This window comes from Balearica regulorum, chromosome 16, assembly GCF_011004875.1.
Source record: "Balearica regulorum gibbericeps isolate bBalReg1 chromosome 16, bBalReg1.pri, whole genome shotgun sequence".
NCBI lineage: Eukaryota > Metazoa > Chordata > Aves > Gruiformes > Gruidae > Balearica > Balearica regulorum.
In genome coordinates this window covers 12855321-12877181 of record NC_046199.1, presented here as the reverse complement: position 1 = coordinate 12877181, position 21861 = coordinate 12855321, and the positions used below count along the sequence as shown (strand labels likewise).

Sequence of the window (21861 nt, the reverse complement as noted above, 5' to 3'; positions counted from 1 at the left end):
TTCTTTATGTAGTTTTATTTAAAATGTATTTTTCACAAGCAGGTTGGGAAGTTCAGCTTCAGGAGTACAAGTTCATTCTTGCTTGATGGCTTTTGGGTTGAAGAGGACAATCTAGTATGGTTTATTTCAGATTTCAAGTAGGTTTTAACAGAAGTTGTTCTTGGTTCAAAGTCTGAAATAATATGAAAGGAGCACTCCTGGGCATGGCAGACAAAAATAGCTGCCATTAAATACGAAGCTGCATTTTTGCCAACAACTGTGAAGTCATTGGGAAATGCCATTTCCAAGTAACTGTCAAGTAGAGGCACGTGTTTTAATCTAGCCGTATTGTGGTCATAAAACCACAGTAATGACATATTTGTTTTGCATAATACTGGAACTGGCAATTGCAAACAGACTGAAAAAAAACCACCAAAGGAAAATTGAGCTTTGCTTTGAGTCAATTCACTTTTACAGAAGCAACAGTTCTTTTTTTGTCTGACGAGGCAGAAATACTCGCTTGTCCTCAAGTGCCAGTGAACCCACAGGTAACCGCTTCGCCGCAAGAACCCGGCCTGCAGCAAGCCTTGGTGGAAACTTCCGAGGAAGTAGCTCGGTCGGACCCGAGTGCGGGAGCTGCTCCCGCCGCGGGCCGGCCCCGGGATGCGCTGCCGGAGCCGCGGGCCGTGCCCCACGCAGCGGGTGGCCCTGCGCGGCCCCGGTCCCTCCTCCCGCGGCTCCGCGCTGCCCGGGGGCGGGGGCGCGGCCGGCACCGGGACCTTCCCGCGCTCCGCGGCTCCGCACCGCGCTGCGCTCCGCCGCCCGCGCCCCATGGAGCTACTCGCCGCGCTGCTTCTCCTGCAGGTAGGTGCGGCGCGGAGGGTCCGGGGACCATCGCTGGTCCCTGCGCGGTGCCTCCGCGGACGGGTGGCTCCTCCGTGCCCAGGTACCGCGCTCAGGTCTCCTGGAAGGGGGGTTCAGGGGAGGGGGCTCTCCGCCCCTCCTGCTAGGGCTACCAGGGTATTCACGCCCGGCGGAGTGCACCGGTGCCTAGCGTTGGCTCCGCTGGATTAATGATCCCCCACAGTAATTAAGTGGCATTTCCATGAGTGTTTCTGTGTGGATCGCGGTCCTGAATTGGGTTGTTCCTTTCTAGCAGCGCCCGTGGCTGGAATGGATGCAGCAATAGCCTGGGCCATTGCGGTGCAACTGGTGCATGTGGAGGAGTGTGGAAACCGTAAAATACACAATTAAAGCTTCCAATATAATGAAAAGTGGCTCCACATACGCAAGGGGACAGCAGCTTGTTTGGGCGGTCCAGCAGAGCTGAACCTGGAGCAAAGCTAGTAAATACAACATGCAAGTTCAAGCTGAAGCCTTGCTTGCTGTTTTAACATCACAGAGGTTTTTCCCTGGGTTATACAACAGCTTTACAGAATAGCTCAGAGACATTACTGGTGAATCCTCATTGCCTGGCAAGTTTGTAACCATGGCAATTTTATAAATATTTTGTTTCTTCAGGAAAAGGTCATGGGGTAAAGACACCCCCCCCCCCCCTTTGCCCAAGTCTAAGCAGGAAGAGCTCTGCTTAATTTTTTTAAGGCCACTGGAGACATTTGATAGAATGAGTCATAAACCCCCAAGCTTTCCAATGAAAGCAGTGAGAACTAGGAGGAAGGTGTACAAGTTATTTGTGAGCTAATGGCAATAGTGTAATTTGTGTACCGTCACGCTCCTTTGTGGTGTAAGATTTCAAGTGAAAAGCAGTGTTTGAAGATGGTGCAGGAAGTTTGTGCTTATAAAAGGGCAAATCCTATCAATTAGGGTGCAGTCACCACCCTCAGCAATTTATTTTACTCATCTGGATTAGAGACTTTGGCCCAGTGTTCATCTTCTGGTAAACCGGCTGTGTTTGGGATACCGTGAGTCACATGACAGAGTATCTGAGAACCTGAAATGTTCCCAGATGTAACTTTTACCACTAGTAGGTTTAAGTCCTTCCAATACCAGACAAGTTCTAAAGGAGCACCAGACGCAGAGAGAGAGAGGTGAACCGGAGGTACTTGGTTTGAGAAAAGCCATAGGGGTAATACCACGAACTGTTAGGTGCAGTGTTTGCATGTTCTGGGACTGGCATCATCCCACCAGAGAGATTAGTATCCAAGCTCTCATGCCAATTCATTTGGAATGAGATGGATGATATTTGTGGAGTTTCCAGGGTTAGATACAATTTAATACAATGCTGTCAAAACTGGATCAATGTTTCTGTGAAGTCAAATTCCTCCTAGAAAACATATCAATGGTTTCTAGTTAACTACACTTCTCACAATCGCCTTTTTTTTCCCCATGAGGTTACTGCTGCCAACAGTTTTTCTCATGAAAATAAAAATTTCAGTTTAACACAAGCCATCCGAAAGAGGAGTATTCAGGTTTGTAGTCAATATTATATCATAACAGATACACAACTGTTAATATGTAAACTATGACACTAAATACACTTCTTTATCCAATAGTGGGTAGATTCTTATCTATTAGACAGTCTACGTCCTCTACGGCGTATGAAAAGAACCTGGGTTATCACCGCCATTCATATTCAAGAGGAGGACAAAGGACCATTCCCAAAATATGCTGGACAGGTACAAACAACCTTTTAGTAAAAGTTCTTCTTGAACCTCAGTAAGGTATTCATCAGCACAGATCGTACAGTAAAATACCAAAGGTAGGAGAGGGCAAGAGCTGTGCATCAAACAGCACCTTTTTAAAAAAAAAACCAAAACACTTACTTGGTCAAAGTTGTCTTATTTAGAATTGTGTGGTGTGGAGGATATATTGCTCCTTTCTATGGGAAGCTGCAGGCATACTCAGGGGAAAGAAGACTATAGAGTGGGAGAGGTAAGAGAATCATTGCACAGAGCCGCGTACCTGCGCTTTGTGCAGAGAGTAGTGATGGTGCAACCCAGAAAAATGTTGAGTTGGCTGAGACCAAGCCTGCAGGCAAGGCCACATCTGCAAAGAGAAGGTGGGCAGGAAGAGAATTGGTCTAAAGTCTTTTTATTTCTGTTCTGTCTTCCCTACTCACACTGCATTGTGCTACTTCTCTTTTTGAAAGCTGTTCAATAAAAAATCGTTTAATACATCAGTAAAATATTTAATCAGTGGACCTGGGGTAGATGAATCACCAGAGATTGGATTATTTTCTATAGAAGATGATGTAAACGGACATGTGTATGTACATCGTACCATTGACAGAGAAAAGACCCCAACTTTTCAGGTAACACACTTTAAAAAAATACTTAAAACTATTTGCAAATATTAATTGCTTTCTCACAGCTAAATGCTTCACAGGAAGGAGACACACCTATAAGAATTTTATGTGTGTATTTTTATGACCTCCTTTTCTTATTTTGATCCTCTAAATAAATGCTAAGATGATTTTCTCAGAGGAGACCAATAAGTAACTTCCCCATCACTATCGATTATAAACCTTTGTGGCATGTTTGGACCTTCGCAAATATCTGTACACTTCTTTTCTGTCTTCTCTTTGGTATGACCCTTGATCATAATCTAAAAAAGGAAAAGGTTGTCCTGAATTTCAAAGTATGTTACAGCTATAGTGGCCAGAACACCAAGTTGTAAGCCTCAAAACTCCTAATCAAGAAAATGGAAGCAAGTAGTTATGTATTAAAAAAAAAAAAAAAAAAGATAATACCAGAGGAGCTGCAAAGCTGCATTACTGTAACTTTACATAAGAGTAAGCATATGTTTCCCCTTAAAAAGCAGAGAAGTGTTCATAAGCAACAAGTGCAATGAAAGAAATGTGATAACAAGTGTATGAACAAAATATGTGAGTGTGGGTTTGTTTTCCTCTGGCAAAAAATCTTCAGTTGTGGTCTCCTTATGTTTATTCTGTGATGATTTCTGTTTGTGTCTCTGGGGATTGACTGTACCCAATTGAGAGTTACCATTCCATGTGGCTTTCTGTGCAAGGTCTTGCCTTCCATAATGAAAAGATAAATTTTGGGGAGCTTTCTATCCCCCCCTCACTGGACTCATGGCTGTTCCATGGCAGACATTCTGGGCTTGGTGTTAAAGCAGGAATAAGTAGAGCAAAGGAGAATTCAGCATTCAGAATTGTATCCCCTGCACATTCATGGATGTGGAGCCAAAACATCATAGAAATGCAGCTAGAGAAAACAGAATGTACTACTTAAATACTTCGGAATTGGGAAGCACATGTGAAAGCATTCTTTTGTCTACCCCCAAGGATATTTATGTATTTTATATTACACAGCCATTTCAAATAACCCACACCCAGCTCCAGGTACTGTTTTTTGTAAGTATTGTTTAGTGCACAGGATGACCATTATGAATCTACTACCTTTGAAACGTGAAATAATGACTTAGCGATGCAACTCAAAGCCAAATGCTAGCCAAATACGACTGAAGCAGCTTCAAAATGGGAAGTTTCTTCTTCCATTCTGTTATCTAAATGATACCATTCATTCCATTCTGATATCTGTGTTTTTACTCATTTAGATACGTTTTGATATTGTGTACAGAAAAACTGGTCAACCATTGGACCACCATTTATTTTTCAAAGTAAAGGTTAAAGATATTAATGACAACGCACCTGAGTTTCCCAGGGAGGCATATAGCATTACAATACGAGAGAACCACAGTAAAGGTAAGTGCCATCCCAACAAGGGATACTACTCTTTTGTGTTTGCTCTTTTTACTTCCTTTGTCTTTCTTTCTCCTTTCTTACTACATCTGTTCTTCTCACTAGGTTTTACTTAAACACTGATGGGTTTAGGGACTATATCCTGTGAAGGACTATTTCCTACCTCTTGACTTCTTGTCTGATTAACCTCAATGTACATTAGCATAACGTTGGAGACATTCTGGGAAAACTAAGATATTTCTTCTTAACTACAAGCCAAGACTTTAACAGACTAATCTGAACTGTGGATCTGGAACCTGCACATGCACACTGCTTCACAGAAGGCGGTCGGACACACTGTTTTAGAAATACAAAGACTTAATCTGGATGCGTAGACATGTGGGCATGATGCCAACTCCTCAGGAGCTGGCCGAGAGCTGGCATAAATACCTAGTGAATGTTTTCGACAGAGTAAATTCAGGAGTGTGATAACTCTATTGCCTAACAGTGCTTTAGGCAGATTTGCCACCCAAATGGGGGGGAGGCCAGAGTCTTTGCGGGGATAACGACAGCCACAGGAGAAGTTATAGGTTTTCTTAGGACTTGTGTGTTCAAGAGCTTGCAGACAGGCCTGAGAAACTCCATGTCAAGACTAAACGCTTATATTAATGTCTCAATTCTTCATCACAGATGAGTCAGTTTTCCAAGTTACTGCCTTGGACAAAGATGAAGAAGGCAGTGCGAATTCTCAGGTGTCCTATTCTCTAAGTATGCAAATGCCTCTTCTGGATGGATTCACATTTAATATTGATCCTACCACAGGATCAATACTTCTGTCAGGATGCCTGGATTATAAGGTGATGTAAATATGGCAGCTTCTTATCATTTAATGCATGATACCTGTTCACTATACATTAACCAGGTATAAGGGGAGGGAGGGAGAGTCTCACATCCAGCTTTGTAGCTGTGACTGGCAAAATGCGGGAACCGCTTTTGAACTAAGTTTGGAACTTCCTTTCTTCTGTTTTTCAGACTGCCAACTCTTTCAAACTTCTGATTAAAGCCAGTGACCATGGAACTCCCCAGCTGTCCTCTACTGCAACAGTGAATGTAGCTATTGAAGATGCCAACAACCACCTCCCTGTATTTACTAGTGATAACGTAAGGAAAACCATTCTTACTTTACTGAGCCTTCCTAAATACATTTCAGTTCTTCAAACTGCTAAATATTGGAGATAGGAACCCTCAGACACATGCAGAATCAGGCCAAAACACATGCAAATAAACTTTATGTGATAGAAGACATATCTCTTAAAAATGTGGACAGTAAGAGAATGCTAGACTATTGAGAGTGATGAACTTCGTTAGTTTTCCGTATACGGCACTAGAAGGTTTTTGTCTTACTGTTACAGTAAGGCTGCTGACAGACTTGCTTATTCTAACATCTGAGAAGCTCAGGTGCTGATTACAATCTACTCTTCAAAGATCCTAGTTTTGATCCAGGAAGACCTCAATGCCTGCAAACTCAGTACACCTTAACGGGGCAGTTAGGTGTGGCAGCAGCGCTGCTGCTGGCGTGTTCTGTGAGGGCGCTTGTCGAGCATTTGCTGTACGAATGGCAGCAACTGAGCTTGCTGGCAGGAAGAGGGCTCTGAGGAGTTAAAAGCTGTGAAGCAGTAGACAGCTACATTTAAATTCAGTGAAGAGCTATCCATTTTCAGGCTCTGGTTCCATTAATAGCTCAAGTCTCATAAAGACTGTTTTTGCAATTGGCATGTTGACACATTGCTGTGGTGTAACCCCGCCTGGCAGCTAAACACCACGCAGCCGCTCGCTCACTCCCCTGCAGTGGGATGGGGGAGAGAACTGGAAAGGTAAAAGTGCAAAAACTTGTGGGTTGAGATAAAGACAGTTTAATAGGTAAAGCAAAAGCCGTGTGGGCAAGCAAAGCAAAATAAGTATTTCATTCACCACTTCCCATTGGCAGGCAGATGTTCAGCCATCTCCAGGAAAGCAGAGCTCCACCACACATAATAGTTACTTGGCAAGACAAATGCTGTAACTCCGAATGTCCTCTCCTTCCTCCTTCTTTCCTGCAGCTTTTGTTGTTAGGCATGACATCATATGGTATGGAATATCCCTTTGGTCATTGGGGTCAGCTGTCCCACTGTGTCCACTCCCAACTCCTTGTGCACCCACAGCCTACTCGCTGGTGGGGTGCTGTGAGGTGCAGAAAAGGCCTTGACTCTGTGTGAGCACTGCTCAGCAGTAACAAAAACACCCCTGTGTTATCAACACTGTTTTCATCACAAATCTGAAACATGGCACCATACAAACTACTATGAAGAAAATTAACTATCCCAGCCAAAACCAGTACTCACATCCAGAGTGCAGAGTCATGTCAAGCACTGATATGTGTAAATATTTGAAGTTGTGAACAGTAAGAATAGATACTGGGTTACAACAGTGGGTCCAAAGTCACCTATGAAAGCAAACATACTTACCAGCGTGTTACTATGGTAGGTCTCCTACTTGCAGAATGGTTTTTGGAAGATCTGAGGGAATAAGGTTAGATAATCTGCCAAGACAGGCTTATACAAGAAATCTGTCCTTCATCATCATTAACTCCAGTCTAGTAAAATTCCCAGCCTTCTCACAGCAGTGATTTGTTCCCTCTCTTGGAGTACATGTATTATTCTTTACAGCATTTTAAAAAGTTGTCATACAAGGAAAGTATTGTTTGCAAATTAGAAGGTAAGAGTCTTAATTTTCAGATCTCAACCAGTGACCAACTTATATGAAGAAAATAAACACAAATTACATTTTGTTACCTTCTCATCTTTTAAGACATATTTCTGCCTTAGGTGATTTAATTGACATTTCTTAGCCTGTGTTTGGAGTGCTAGTTAGGAAGCTGGAGGCTGCACTGCACTGTCAAAAACTTAAACCATTGTGAGAAATTACCTAAAATCTTACACATACCTCCTTCCTACAAGCTCAGGTATGTAAGATCTGCAGACTAGTTCTGGCCTAAGCCTGTATGCACCAATTTCTTCTACATGGCAGAAGACAATCCTGGATGAAAAGCCCCAGTAGCATTTGTAGGCTTGTTGCTATAGTCAGTATGAGGAGAGATGAGTAGTCTCCTGGTTTTATATGAAGATCAGGTTTAGTAATAAGTTCTTTACGAAGTCAGTGGGAATGTGTTGGAAGAAAGTTAGTTCTGTAACTCATGTAAGGGTTCTCTGTCACTGAGTGGGGACACATGAACCATCACAGGCAATAACACTGAGTGCAGAAAGTAGCTTCACTTGGTCTAGTGGTGGAACTCTGGTTCAGAACTGACTAACAAGCTCCTTCCTCTTGGGGAATAGAAATAGTCCTTATTTCTTTCCTTTCCTCTCCCAGTACCAGCTGCAGATTTCAGCAGGTCAAGAACATCCAGCCGTATTACGGATCCATGTGGAGGACAAAGACTCTCCCAACACTCCAGCTTGGAGAGCAAAATTCAGAGTAACAAAAGGCAATGAGAAGGAACAGTTCACCATTGAGACGGATCCAGTCACAAATGAAGGCATTTTGAGTATTATTGAGGTATGGAGCAGTAATAGATGCACTACAGTATGGCAATGTGTAGTGTGGCCAGTCTGATCACAAGACCAATAGCTTAGCATCTTAGCTGAGTTTGGTGAGCTCAGTTCACATCTGAGTTCCAGGTATATAGAGATGTTCAAAGTTCATAACTGCTAATCAGACTTTTGTCTGCTGTTTTCAGCCTCTCAGCTATGAAAATGACTCTGAGATAAGACTTGTCATTTCTGTAGCAAATGAAGAACCCTTCTTCTTCTGTAAAAATGGCATTGTGATGATCTCAAGCCTAGAATCTACAAATACAACTGTGAACATCAAGGTCTTCCAGTCACAACATGCTCCTAGGTTTCATCCTCCTATACTTATTGTCCAAATAGGAGATTCAATGAAGCCTGGGAGAGTATTTAGAAGGTATACTGCCACATATCCAGATGATGTGCCAAATAAGATAAAGTAAGTGGAGATGCTTCTAACTCTCCGGTTAAGAACGAACTTAGGAATACATAGAGGTTTTGAAGTTTAATTTGGTATATATACATATATGAATATACATACACACATATATCTACAGTTATATGAACATACACATTAGAGGTGCAGGTTTACTATTGATGATACAGATCCAGATAGCTGGTTCTGTAAGATACAGTTTAAAGGTGCAGTCAGTCCTTGGTTGCTCAATGTTTCTGTTGTCTTCAGAATAGTTTTGCCTAAAACCAGGTTGCATTAATTATATTTTACTTTTGATGACAACATTTTGATGCCATAGAAAGGACTAAGGTATGGTTGGCTCTAAGAATGGTAATCTAATGTGGAAATCAAATACTTTCTTAGCCCCTAGGAACAGTTTTGATGGGCCTGTACAAGGTATGGGGACTTGTATGGGGAACTGTTTGTTGGCTGTGTTGAAACCCACAGCTTGTCATAGAGTTAACAAAAGGAAGCATCACTAACAAGTAAAAATACTTACAGAGCTCAAAAGGACAAAGAAAGATGCAGTAGAAATTTTCTATTCTTCAAAATCCGTTGAAGAAAATATGGCATTTGTAACTTTTTCCTTTCTTTTTAAGATATGAACTAGCCCATGACCCAGATGGTTGGCTGAGTGTGGATGAAAATTCTGGAGTTCTTACTGTGGCAAAAGAATTTGATCAAAAATCTCCTTATGTGAACAACAGCATGTACACCATCATTGTTCATGCTATTGACCATGGTACGTAGCTAGTCAGAAAATATTCAAGCAGTCTTTGAACTGTTTGAGGTGAGGTGCGTGTTAGACATAAAATGATAGCAAGACTAAGGATCGAAGTGGGGAATGGTAATGCAGAACACCCTAACGTCTAAAACTTGTGTTATGTGTGACTAGTAGGATAAGCCAGACAGAAATCCGGCCAATGGACTGGCTTTTGTCCATAGCCAGTTACTAGTGTTTTTGTGTTTCTTTTGCTCCTATCTAGGTAGTCCACCACAGACTGGTACTGGCACCATCCTGCTTTACTTGTCTGACATTAATGATCATATGCCAACATTAGTGGCTCCTTCTTTAGATGTGTGTGACAAAAAAGAAGGGATGCTTCTCATTATAAAAGCTAAGTCTGCTCTGGTCCATTCACATTCTGGGCCATTTACATTTGAGCTGGCCGAGGACTCTGAAGATGTGAAGAATAACTGGAAATTAGGAAGGAACTTTGGTGAGTTCTTCCTTTCATGTCCTTCATGAGAAGTTCATTGCCACTTCTAGTTATTTCACTGTCTCTTACCTTTATGGTTTGTTTCTGATTAGTGTCAATGAGGGTGAAAGGACATAGAAGAACAGCTTTCAAAATATAAAGTTACTGCAATATGAAAAAAAGTTACATTGTTCTTCATCTCTGCTGGGGACAGGACCAGAAGCAATGTGCTCAAATTACAGAAAGGCGGATAAGACTGCTGAGGAACCACTTCTGCATTTGATTAACTTCCTAATGAATTCTAGAGGTTATTAGTGCAGCTATGCCAGAATGCAGCAAGACTGGGACAGATCTCTCTGTCCAGAAGACTCAGCAAGGCAATAAAGTGGGATGTCATTTTGTCCTATTTACTATGGTGCATTAAGGCTGGAAAAAGTATTTGAAATTGGGGTGCAAATGAGTTTCCCTTTGATTAGCAACAGGAGGGACTGTAGAACGTCAGACTTGTCTCTATGAGTCCTGAAATAATTTGCTTGTCTTCTTTTAGGGGAGTCAGTTGAACTTTTAATGTTAAGAAGCCTCCCACAAGGTAGCTACTTGGTACCTGTCATTATTCAGGACAGGCAAGGATTTTCTACAAGGCAGAATCAGCACATTCGGCTCTGCTTTTGCCCAGATGGACATACATGTGAAGATTCACCACTTCCACAGGCAGCAGTGGGATTTGGAAGTGGTGCCATTGCAATAATACTGACAGCTTTCTTATTGTTACTGGGTAAGTAACCTCCTAACTTGTCCAGGCAAGTCATCTGTCATCTGCCCATTGGATCTCATTGCAATTGCAGCTCATGAACATGTGCTAAAATCTACCAGCCTTAACAGGAAAGACCATTTACCTTAATGTGTTAGAGCGTAGTCAAAGTGCAAGCAGTTAATACTTGCAGTCTTCATGGCGCTTGCATCTATGTGTCCTGGTCCATGACCTGCTCTTTCTTCAAATTTTAGAAAGACCTTAGTTTTTAAACACAGCTCATGTTGGCTGCTGCTGAAGAGATGAACTACGGGTTCTTTATGTGAAGCAAAAATTAATAGATTATCTGACCACTATTCCTCTGGCTACTTGTGAGTGATCTAGTACGTCTGCCTGCTCAATGCAGTGCTCTGTGGGGATAACAGCTTGGCCTTCTAAAGCAGGCTAACCACCCCAGGCCAGGCATTGCATCCGCACAGCCACATTGTTGGAGGTTTCTGAGTTAGCTCATTTGGAACTGAGCTGGGCACCTCACCAACCCACTGTATTGAGCCATACAGATCTATTCACAATGCCCGTTTCACCATTGACTTTCTTGTTACAACAGTTTCCAGCATTCTACTTTGCTGGTTTTATGTGCCAAGATCTAAAAGCAAAGCCATTGTTCTACCCCAAGAAGGTGATCAAACTTTAATCAACTACAATGAAGAGAGCAGAATGTCTTCATCTCAAGTAAGTGCAAAAGCATATATTCACATTACCCAACCAGTGTTGTGTGGCTGAATCTGGTACTAGTCATCTCTTTTATTGTGTTTCCTCTGGTTTTGGTATTGAGCAAAATAAAGCTGCTTTCCCCCCACCCCTAAGCATATCTGGGAAGTGGTGCTCTGCATGGACTGGATAATGCTACTCTGGTGGCAGACTATTATCACTCCTACCACTTGTCAGCATCAGAAGGACCATCCCAGGTGCCTCATCCTACTGATGAATCCAACAGATGAGGAGGCACATAATCTCTTATCACACTGCACATACCAGTGTTTTCAACAAGGAAGTAAATGAAAGTTTAGTCTGCAAAAAGGTGTGATCCTTCACAGCCTAGTTCAGTTTCTCATTAATACCATCCCTCTCCCTGTATGCAGGCTAAGCTGGATACTACAGATCATGCTGTTCTACCACTTGTGTCTGTGGAGGCTAGAAAAGAAGTGATTGCTGAGGTAACTGCCTGTTTCCTTATGCAAATACCCTTTTTTATACCTCAGAAATTGGTAATCTCAAGAATGAGGTTTGATATTAATAACAGTGGGAAGAATAATGCATTATAGTTCAATGAGAAAATAAGTGTCACTTGTTGGAGATTCCACTGCTATTCAAAATACCGTTGACAACTTTTTTCTAACAGCTGTCAGTTTGAGACTGGCACTTCTTTTCATTGGTTATTGTTTTAAATATTTGAAAGTGTAATTTCTTCCAAAATTCTTATCACAGTACCTGAATTGATATGCATAAGATTTTATATAGTTCTTGGCATAAGTGAAATGGAACCATCATTCTTCAGATATTTATCAAAACATGCTGGTTAACATCTTCTACTTAACATACTATAAAAGTGTGGACAAGATTTATGAATATTTTTATGACTATAAGATGTACTTCTGGGGGTTTGAAGGCTTTTGAGGTTTTCATGTGGATTTTTGTACTGTATTCTCTAACAGATGTCTATGTTTATTGTAAAGAATGCCTGAAAGAAATTCTGGTCTACATCAGTAGGTAACTGCCATGTGTTCTGTTCATAAGTACGTAGTGATCACCGAGAGACTCTAAGAACAATCTCTGTCTACAGCAGGCAAAGAAAATGTAAAACAGTCTTTTTTATTTATGTAAGAACCCAATTCCACAATCCTTAAGATCGCAGTTAGGAGCTAGAATTACCTGTGTGAGTAGACATAAAGTTCTGAGGTCATGTTTGGTGCTGTTAATGAAAAGGAATCCAATAAACGTAGAGGAAGAAACATATTTAATTACTGGAGATTATGAAGAATGCCTACAGTTGGTGACTCCATGTACACATGCAGTATGTACTCATAAGAAGAAACAGTCCCTGAACAGAAAAAGCTGCAGTGTAACTGGAGAAGGGAGCACAAGAGAAATGGATGTTACAGGGAAAAAGATAGTTGGATTTATTTGTATCTGAAAGAAATGTTAGTAGGTGACTTTATGCTAGTCAAACCTGAGATACTATGTCTGTCTTCCAGGATGGCCTGTACAATAGTTCCAAGCCACTCCAAGTAAGTCAACTTGATGGCATCATACCGATAGTGGACAAAATACTGGGTCAGGTAAGAAATGAATGTGGAGTCCCTCCTTTGTCAAGTTGGCTTGTAAGAATAGGAAAAAAGGCTTGCAAAACTGGAAAGCTGTTAGGGCTTCAGCTAATTTCTCAGCCCACATCTAAGCACCATTACAATTGAAAGCAAGGGATATATGTGATGGGGAAACATTGAAGACTCTTGTTGAAAATGTCTTGTCTCCTAGACTTCTTGCTACCTCTGGCTGGTCACCCAGCAGTTACTGCAAGGCTGGGATCTGTCACCTGTAACAAATTCTTCAAGATGGGGAGGTGGAGCTTAAATATTTTCCATTTCTGTGCAGGGTTAAAGTTCAGTTGCCTGCTCTTTCACTTCTGTGCTAGTAGGGAAACCTAGTTCCTCTTGCCATGAACTACTTGTTCACAGACCTGACCTCCATGCCTCCCTGGCCAAACTGCATGCCTCCATGCAGTCACACCTTTACTTGGTAGCGGGCTGGCCCAGGGCAGATCAGTGCTCCTTGCTGTCTCAGTTGAACTCTAGGGAAAGTTCAGGCTCTGGTGCTTATGAAACTAAAACTTTTCCTTATCAGAGAAAGACTCATACTCCCCACTGTAACCTCCTGGTTTACCTGCCTAATTTGCATACCATGAATGCCCTTAATTTCCAAAAGGGCAGTAGAAACTGCCATGATGATTTATACCTTTTCTTCCCTTCTCTAGCAACTGTATTACCAGAACACACTGGAAGATTATGGGGCCACGTATGAACCTTGCAGATACGCTGAGGAAGGAGAACTAGAGCTAAGTAACTCCTTGTGCTCAGTTGCCAGTGGCAGTGAGGACTTGCCTGTTGATTTTTTGAACACTCTGGGACCAAACTTTTCTGCTCTTGAAGAAATCTGTCAGAAGCGATTTCCATCATTCAACTAATTTCAGAAAGCTGTGATTACTTTACGGAGTTGCAAAGTCTTCTGGCAGAAGCACTGACGAATTTGGGAAAAAAGAACCATCTACGCTTGAAAATGTTGCAGTGTGTTTGCACCATGAGTACCTGGCCTTTCATTCTTCCTGCCTGCACTGTCTGCATGTCTGCAGCCAAGAATGTGATGTGTCTGGAAGGTCCACTATACTCTGAAGAGATGGTAGAGTGATTTTGATATATTGTGTGCAGTCTTACACAAATAGAAGATCTGAAATTAAGGATCCTCAATTTAGTATGCCAAGTTAAACCCCAAATCTACTAGGCTAGAAATTCCAGTCACAGTTCCATATGGAAAAAGCCAGTTTTGAACAGAGAAGGCAACTACCAGCTAGGCCAGTGATACAGTCCTTTCCCAATAAGTGGTCTTTTTAAAACCAAGATTAAGTTTTGTACAGTGCCATGAGGATCTGACTTGATTATCAGATCTTTTATTTCTAGATGACCTTGAAACATCTACTAGAAAGTGTACTTCTACTCTTAGTGTGAACGTAACCACATAATCACCTGAGAGGTCTGCACCATCCTTGCCTTTTGGCATAAAACACGCAATTTAGTGCCCGCGTGCTTATGCTGGCATCTGGTGGCTGTTCGCATTATTACACGATTGTAAAACAATGCTAAGGAGTTGTTGACAGAGGACAAAGTACGATTATTCCTTTCATTCAAATGACTACCTTCTCTAAATTAGCTACAAGTGATGTGATGAAAAAATTAATGAGTTTCCTCAAGCACCATTGATAAAACAGATAAAATAATAAAGAACGAATAGTATCAAATTTCCCTATATGGAAACCATGGATGTGTTACTTTTAAATTTTGTGGTTTGTACAAGTCTGAATGAAGTGTCTAGAGAGCAAGTCCTATGAGGAACGGCTAAGGGAACGGGGTTGTTAGCCCGGAGAAAAGGAGGCTGGGGGGAGACCTTATCACTCTCTACAACTACCCGAATGGACGCTGTAGCCAGGTGGGGGTCGGTCTCTCCTCCCAAGTAACAAGCGATAGGACAAGAGGAAATGGCCTCAGATTGCACCAGGGCAGGTTTAGGTTGGATATTAGGAAAAATTTCTTCACCGAAAGGGTTTTGAAGCACTGGAACAGGCTGCCCAGGGAAGCGGGGGAGTCACAATCCCTGGAGGTATTTAAAAGATGCGTAGATGTGATGTTTAGGGACATAGTTTAGTGGTTGGACTTGGATGTGCTAGGTTAACGGTTGGGCTTGATTATCTTAAAGGTCTGTTCCAACCCAGACGATCCTTTGATTCTATGAGTGTGTGCAGTTGACCTATGCTCAGTTACAGCATGATGGCTATCGGTGTTATAATACAGGAATGAGGAAGGAATAGCTCAGAAGATAGTATTCTGTTATTAGGTAAGTTATACAGGCAATAAGAGATGCAATTAATCACAAATCCTACTTCTGTTCTATTACAATTCTGTACTAAAAGAAAAATGCTTTGCCCAAAGCAAGCACTAAGTCTAGTATCTAAGGCACTGTTCTTCTGTTTCAAAGTTTACTTAAACCATAAATTATGCTTTTGTTCAAATGTTATTAACTAATAATTCAAGGCTGGAAACTTTTTTTTTTTCAAGCGTGACAAAAGAATTTGGCTGAATGGCAGGCAGCTAAGTTTTCCTAAATGCCATCAGCAGGATCTGTTTACACAATAAATCACTACTCTGATAAACTATCCCTAACTTACAATTCCAGATGGAAGACTTCAAATCAGGCCAGTGGTTTAGCAGCACATTACTGAAGATTAAAAATAATAATGGAAGTACTCTGTGTGTTTATTATTCATGTAAACTTGGGCCTATAGCATACCATGCTTACAAACACCAAAACTTCAGGTGTGATGGGACTCACAGTTGCTAATGCCAGAAAAAGTTGTCTCTCTCTTGCACGGAAGAAAAAGAACTGTTTTAATGAAAAGCTATTGTATAGCTTTCCACGGGGGGCTCTTACAGTCATATACAATGTGCCCATACAGGTAGTTACATTCATTATTTCAGTGTCTTCAAGGATTTAGAAGACTTACACACACTAAGCTGATACACCTTCCCAGCATCATCGTGAGGTAAAGATGTAGTGTTTACACTTAAGGAGCAGAAATTAAGGCAGAAAGAGCTCCTTGGTTGACCACAGTCACACAGAGAGCTTGCAGCAAACTAAGGAATGGCACTCAGCCGTTGGGCTCTGTGTATGTCTTCTCTTTCACCAATAATGTTGACCTTCGCAGCAGCTTTTTATGCTGTTCCAATTGACCAGACCTGAGGAATATGCACTCTGCTGTGGTCATATCAAACCAGTACAAAATCTTTAGTATATACAGTCTTGGAGCAAACAGTGATGGAAGTAACAAATAATTAAAACCTTCATTTTACAGATAAGAGACTGAAAAAGAGAAATCATGTCAGCTCCCATAATCAAAGAGACTTGCAGAATGGATCTAGATTTTCAGAATCCCCTTTTGGCACTGTAATCATGGAAGTATCATTACATTAATAATTCCTGTCAAGCCCTGTCATTTATGCAATTACCTGGACAAAAAAATATTCCTCCCTTTTCTCACTAAGCATTTGCAATCACAAATTTGGTGATGTGACACTTGAACTCCCGTTAATGATCACATTGTTCGTTGATCTTTTTATCTAACTATGGTAGCTGTAGGTACCATGGGAGCGCATAATGAGGTGTTCAGTTCATTTGAATGATTGTTCTAATATTTTAAAGGTCACTATGCGCCTTTTAATAGGAATGAGTACTTTTATGTAGGAATGACAAAGCATGCTACAAACACCTAAATAACCACTCAAACTACTGAAAGCTCTTATGATCCCTGCTGCCAAAATACGGACAGGTAATCTGTCATGCACAACTGGGGGTGTCTGGACACCAGCAAAACTCAACAGATGATCCAGAAAGTCTAGCGTTGTAGGTCTGTGCCTCAGCTCCATGACAATTATTTCTTTCTCCATCTGTCTATAAGGGTTGAGTTGACATTTCTTCTCAAATGAGAGTGAAGGAAACCTACATTAGCTGATTAATCTCCCATTGTCTTAAAAACGAGAAACATCTGCTTGAGACACCAGTAACTTTTTAGTGGAGTTTGGCAGTAGGGAGGCCCAGGCTGATGAGGTAGACATTCGCTATCACATTACTACAATCAAAAAGGTTTATTTACAGGCTTTCAAGAGACACAATGATTACTAAGTAGTGAAAATGAGGCATAAAACAGAGCATTTCTCACCTATATCACACTTTGCATCAATCACACTTTTAAAGACAATATTGCAGGAAGCTAGTCAGCAAACTGTGTGGCTGAGGTCTACATCAGGAGACAGACGAAGAGGTAAGTGCTGGAGGCAGCGTGTTTACTTGTGCCACACAACACACTGACTATTATGATATCCCAATCAGGCTTTGGGCCTCACAACTGCTGTCACCCTGTCTCTGCTGAGGCTGACAGAGAACCATCAGACTCCCAGTCACTGAGGGAGCTTTCAAATGTTGACATGAAGGTTGATGCGAGGTCCCTGCCTGACACATACCCCTTCTCTGCCGGTGCCTCGCAGCAAACCTGGGCTGAGGGATAGGACCTCTAGTCAAGGCAGCTCACCATATTTCTTCCCAAGACCCCTCTGCCTGGTGCCCCTCTTCCCCCCAAAGCAAGGCAGACAGCTCATGCGTCACCCAGAGAACCGTGCAGAAATAGCCATTGCTCAGGGGACAACGCCAGGGCTGGTGTCAGAGGAGTGCTGTCAATGCAAACACAAGTATATGTTATCGATGGCCTCGGCTCATGCTTTGCTCATACATAATGGCAGAGGGAGCGTGTGAAGGCTCTGGTTTGTTCAGGGTCTGCTTTAAACTAAGAACCTTCATGGCTTGCTGTTTTGTGAATGCTGGTGATGGGCTATAGTGTTTCAATTACCTGTTCACAGTGAGAGGTCTAATCACGATGCCTGTGAATCCCCATTACTTCTGGCCCCTGCTGTGCCCGAGTCAGTGGGAGTCCCAGCAGCACAAATGTTTATCTCCGCACAATCTTCATCTCTGTCTTTGTTTTGCCTCATTTATAAAAATCTTACTTAAAAGTAAATGACATACAATCAGTAAAGGGGAAATTAATCACAGTGGAACCAAACTTCTGACACTGAGTTTTAAAGGAAGCAAGAGAGACTGATCATAGGATGGTCCCACAGAGAGTGGATGTCAGCACGTTAGCAATAAAATCTGTCTCAGACAGAAAGCATTTCCCCTGTCTTCTATTTCCTCTACTCTGCTGAGCAATGGCAGATCCCCTGGGATCATTAGGCTGCCACAGAAAGAGCATAAGTTTTAATCAAATCTTCCTGTGCCAGTTTGGGGTCATTTTCTCCCTTCTGAAGGATCCATTTGTCCTGATTAAGGTATTACAACAAGTCATTTAAAGGACAAATAAATGGCAAGAGATTTTATAACGGAAGAGCAAACCCTGTGCTGAACGGGCTATAATTAGTTCCTTCTATGAATGCCTTAGGTGTTGTTGTATTTCACAGTCCTAATAATTAAACACTTAGTAACAGAGTGTTGAATTAGTGTTTTAAAAAAATTCATAGGGCAAGCTGGGGACTTTTCTCAAGGTTTTCTGAGAGCAAGCAGGGAACAGACGTTGTAGCACTTGTGGTAGTGGCAAAGTTTCTCAACTCAGTTCAAAAGCCACTATCACCTTCAAAGAAACTGAAAATGGGCTTTTTCTTTCTTAACACATGCTGATGCTGAAGACTGAGAATAATGAGAGATTTATGCCATTCCAATGTGGCTTTCCATTTCAGCCTGTAATTGCACTTGGATGGGAAAGCTGGTGATTGGGGAAAAGTGAGGGAAGACACATGCACAGGACAGGCAAGCAGATGCTGTACCCTCACTTCCTTGTGCCATTTCTGCTCTTCACACTCCCATTATGTCACACTTTTCAAAAGTGATGAGAAGTCTTCAAAATGGAAACCTCTACTCTCCTGTGCTAAAGCTGTTAGTGAAACATGGCACATTGACCTGGATCTGACCAGGATACTTTCCTGATGTCTAGAATAACATAATTCACAATGTCTACTGTAATTACTTAATTCTATCCTGAATGCACGTTTCTTAGGGACTGGTACGTTTCTCAAGAAACAGAAAGCACTTGGAAAACTTGATTATGAACTTGAATGAATAAATAGAATAGCAAAGCTAAAATTTCCAGAAGCTCATACAACATCATCTACTGTTTGCAGGTTCTTCTACCACTTGCATCAGAATAGTAACGGAGCGTCACACAGCCCAGTAAGCTCCAGTAACATATTATACAACATGACTAACACCTATTCCTTCTTTCTACTTTCCCCAAGAGATGAAAGCCCAGTCTTTTGAGTAAATGAGGCTCTCATTGGTAAAATATCAGTATAAGAAAAGTATTTTTTCTTAAACTGTAACTTCACTAAATATATCTGTATTGTTGAGACCACATTTACAAAGATCTTTTTTGTACAATCTACCAATTATTCTTAATAGTTGAATATGATACGTTATTAATAATTCAGTAGTTTTTAGTTTGTTCTAAATTCTATAAAATAAGAAAGAAAACTACTTCAGGGATTCAATTAGCAAATTATTTCAAGGCACTGCTAATTATTAATGCTTCCTGATAGAGGTTTTTCCCGTGTAACGGCAGTTCTGTAACTATCCAGAAGATGGCATAAGTAGGCCAGTTATCGACCTTCCAGTACTAAGAAGTACAACTAAGGAAGGCTTACTAATACACTACTTCAAAACAAATCTACCTATAAAAATGTATATTTTGATAAGGTCAGTGGAGAGGAGTTTTCTTTCTTAAGACATAGCCCTTTCCTGATCAGCATCATGTAAGGAAAGAACCACTTAATAGCTATACAACAGTACTGGGAGAAAGGAATCTGAGGAGGCCTATATGAAAATCTTAAGCAGATATTTATGATTTTTTTCTGCATTAGGCTCTGTCCATTATATAGAAATCTTTCTATTTGTCCACTGTTTCTTTTGATGAAGACACAGCAACAATGACCGATAAGAAAGATATCTCTGTATTTTTGTTTGTGTTGTACTCTGTCTAGCACATTTCATTCTGTTTGCCTTTCCAAAAGGTTTTATTAAAATCATTTCTGCAAGTACAGGGCATATGAGAGAATCCATTTACACCAGCAAATGAACACTTCAAGCACAAAAAGGGGATTTATGCTTGCAACTGGCCTTCAATATGTAATTTTCCACATAAGCAATTTACATATTCCCATATATATTTTCAGTATTCAAACCTATAAATCCCATAAACAGAAAAGATGCTCTGTACAGTGCAATAATTGATACTTCAAAGAAGAACCCAAACTGGGGGAGACCAGTTTCCCTCCCTTCCTTCAGTGTTTTTAAATGCCTAAATCATGGCTCAGGGAGACATCTGAAAGTGTCAAACTGTAGCTCTTGCTGATGTAAGTGTACTTGGGATTAGTATGAAATTTGCTAACTTGAAACCTGCCTGTCACACTGAGGTTATTGTCCAGAAGTCAAACCATGGAGAAATGCAATTAATCAAGCAACGCTTCTTGGACCTTGGGTCAAATCCTGATTACGCAGTTGCTGAAAGTGATCTTGATAAGACACCGCATTCACATCTTTTTTACACATCGAGTCCACAGAATGCCATAGTTGAAGCCTCCCCTTATGAAAGGCCAAGAGCTGGGTTAGTAGAGCTGTTGCCAATCACCTCTGAGATACAATAGTTCAGTTACGTAGGGAGATTTGTAAACAGCTGCCAAGGCAAGTGTCACATTTCTAATTTCTGCATTATTTCGAATGAATTGATAAAGGCAAAATGCCTAGGATTAGAAAAAAATGAGTATATTAATATAAAAGAGAAGAAAAAATGTTAAACATACCTATTTCTTTCAGAACTGTAGATCATCACTGGACCATCCTTCCTGATCTCCATCAAACGTCAGTGAATCTTAGTCTACATGTTGTATGGGCAGGTGTCATCTTTAGTTCCTTGATAGAGCCTGACACAAGAGATTTTAGTCCCCAATTAGGCCTCCAAGATGCTTCCACCAGCAGTCAGACACGGAAATAGTATTTGTACTTTTGAAGTTTTTTCCAACAGCTTTTGCAGGATATCTGTGAAAGGGTACTTTTTATACTGTAATATTTGCCTCCTGTCCAGAATAGCTTCTACATAACCAGAGATAGGAATCTCACATTAAAAAAAAAAAAAAATCCATGTGTTTGTTTTCAAACATTTAGTTTAAGAAACATCAGCTATGGCCAGGACTGCCATAGAAACACAAAAACTCAGTCAGGTTCAACTTGTCATGTTGCCAAGAATGCTGCTTAGAGCAATACAAACACCATCAACCTATTTAATTGAATTGCATTTAGAAGAGATATGGAAAAGATGATGATTGTGGAAGCTGTAACAGCAAATCTTCCAAAGAACATGTTACAGATTTTTATATGAAGAAAAGAATAACAAATGTACTACAAGGCACTAGCACTCACAGTTGTTCCTAGCAAAAAGTCAACATAAAGAAAAGGCTTTTAGTGTAGAAACTGGAGTGTATTCTAGATCCTGAAAAGCTGCTGACACAGGCTGTAACTGATGGAAAACCAACAGAACCTGTCATCTCTGTGTTACAGTACTGACAGTATAAAAGGTATTTTCATTTAGAAATTCATTTGAAAGCAGTAGTGACAAGTGAATTCCTATTTCCATCTACAGTGGAAAGAATTTCTCACTCCAGTGCCTGATCCTTCTATTATGTTAGGGAAAATCAAGAAAGAATCTATAAAGCCATTGTGATCAAATGAAGCAAATGGAGAGGATGGGGCCCCACACATTTCTCGCTCAGAGTATCCATGCCTGTGACCAG

General features: G+C 41.1%; 1 protein-coding gene across 1 annotated transcript; it reads left to right on the top strand.

Annotated features, from left to right (window-relative positions):
- The first annotated feature begins 642 nt into the window (after positions 1 to 642).
- On the top strand, positions 643 to 15680 carry CDH26 (cadherin 26). The gene is made up of 17 exons (XM_075769039.1): positions 643 to 843; positions 2331 to 2408; positions 2493 to 2615; positions 3089 to 3250; positions 4516 to 4663; positions 5330 to 5496; positions 5672 to 5800; positions 8048 to 8233; positions 8415 to 8683; positions 9301 to 9443; positions 9688 to 9921; positions 10448 to 10489; positions 10577 to 10675; positions 11259 to 11383; positions 11794 to 11868; positions 12907 to 12990; positions 13683 to 15680. The coding sequence occupies exons 1-17, from the start codon at positions 643 to 645 to the stop codon at positions 13890 to 13892; spliced, it is 2475 nt and encodes an 824-aa protein (XP_075625154.1). The 3' UTR covers positions 13893 to 15680.
- Positions 15681 to 21861: the final 6181 nt, after the last annotated feature.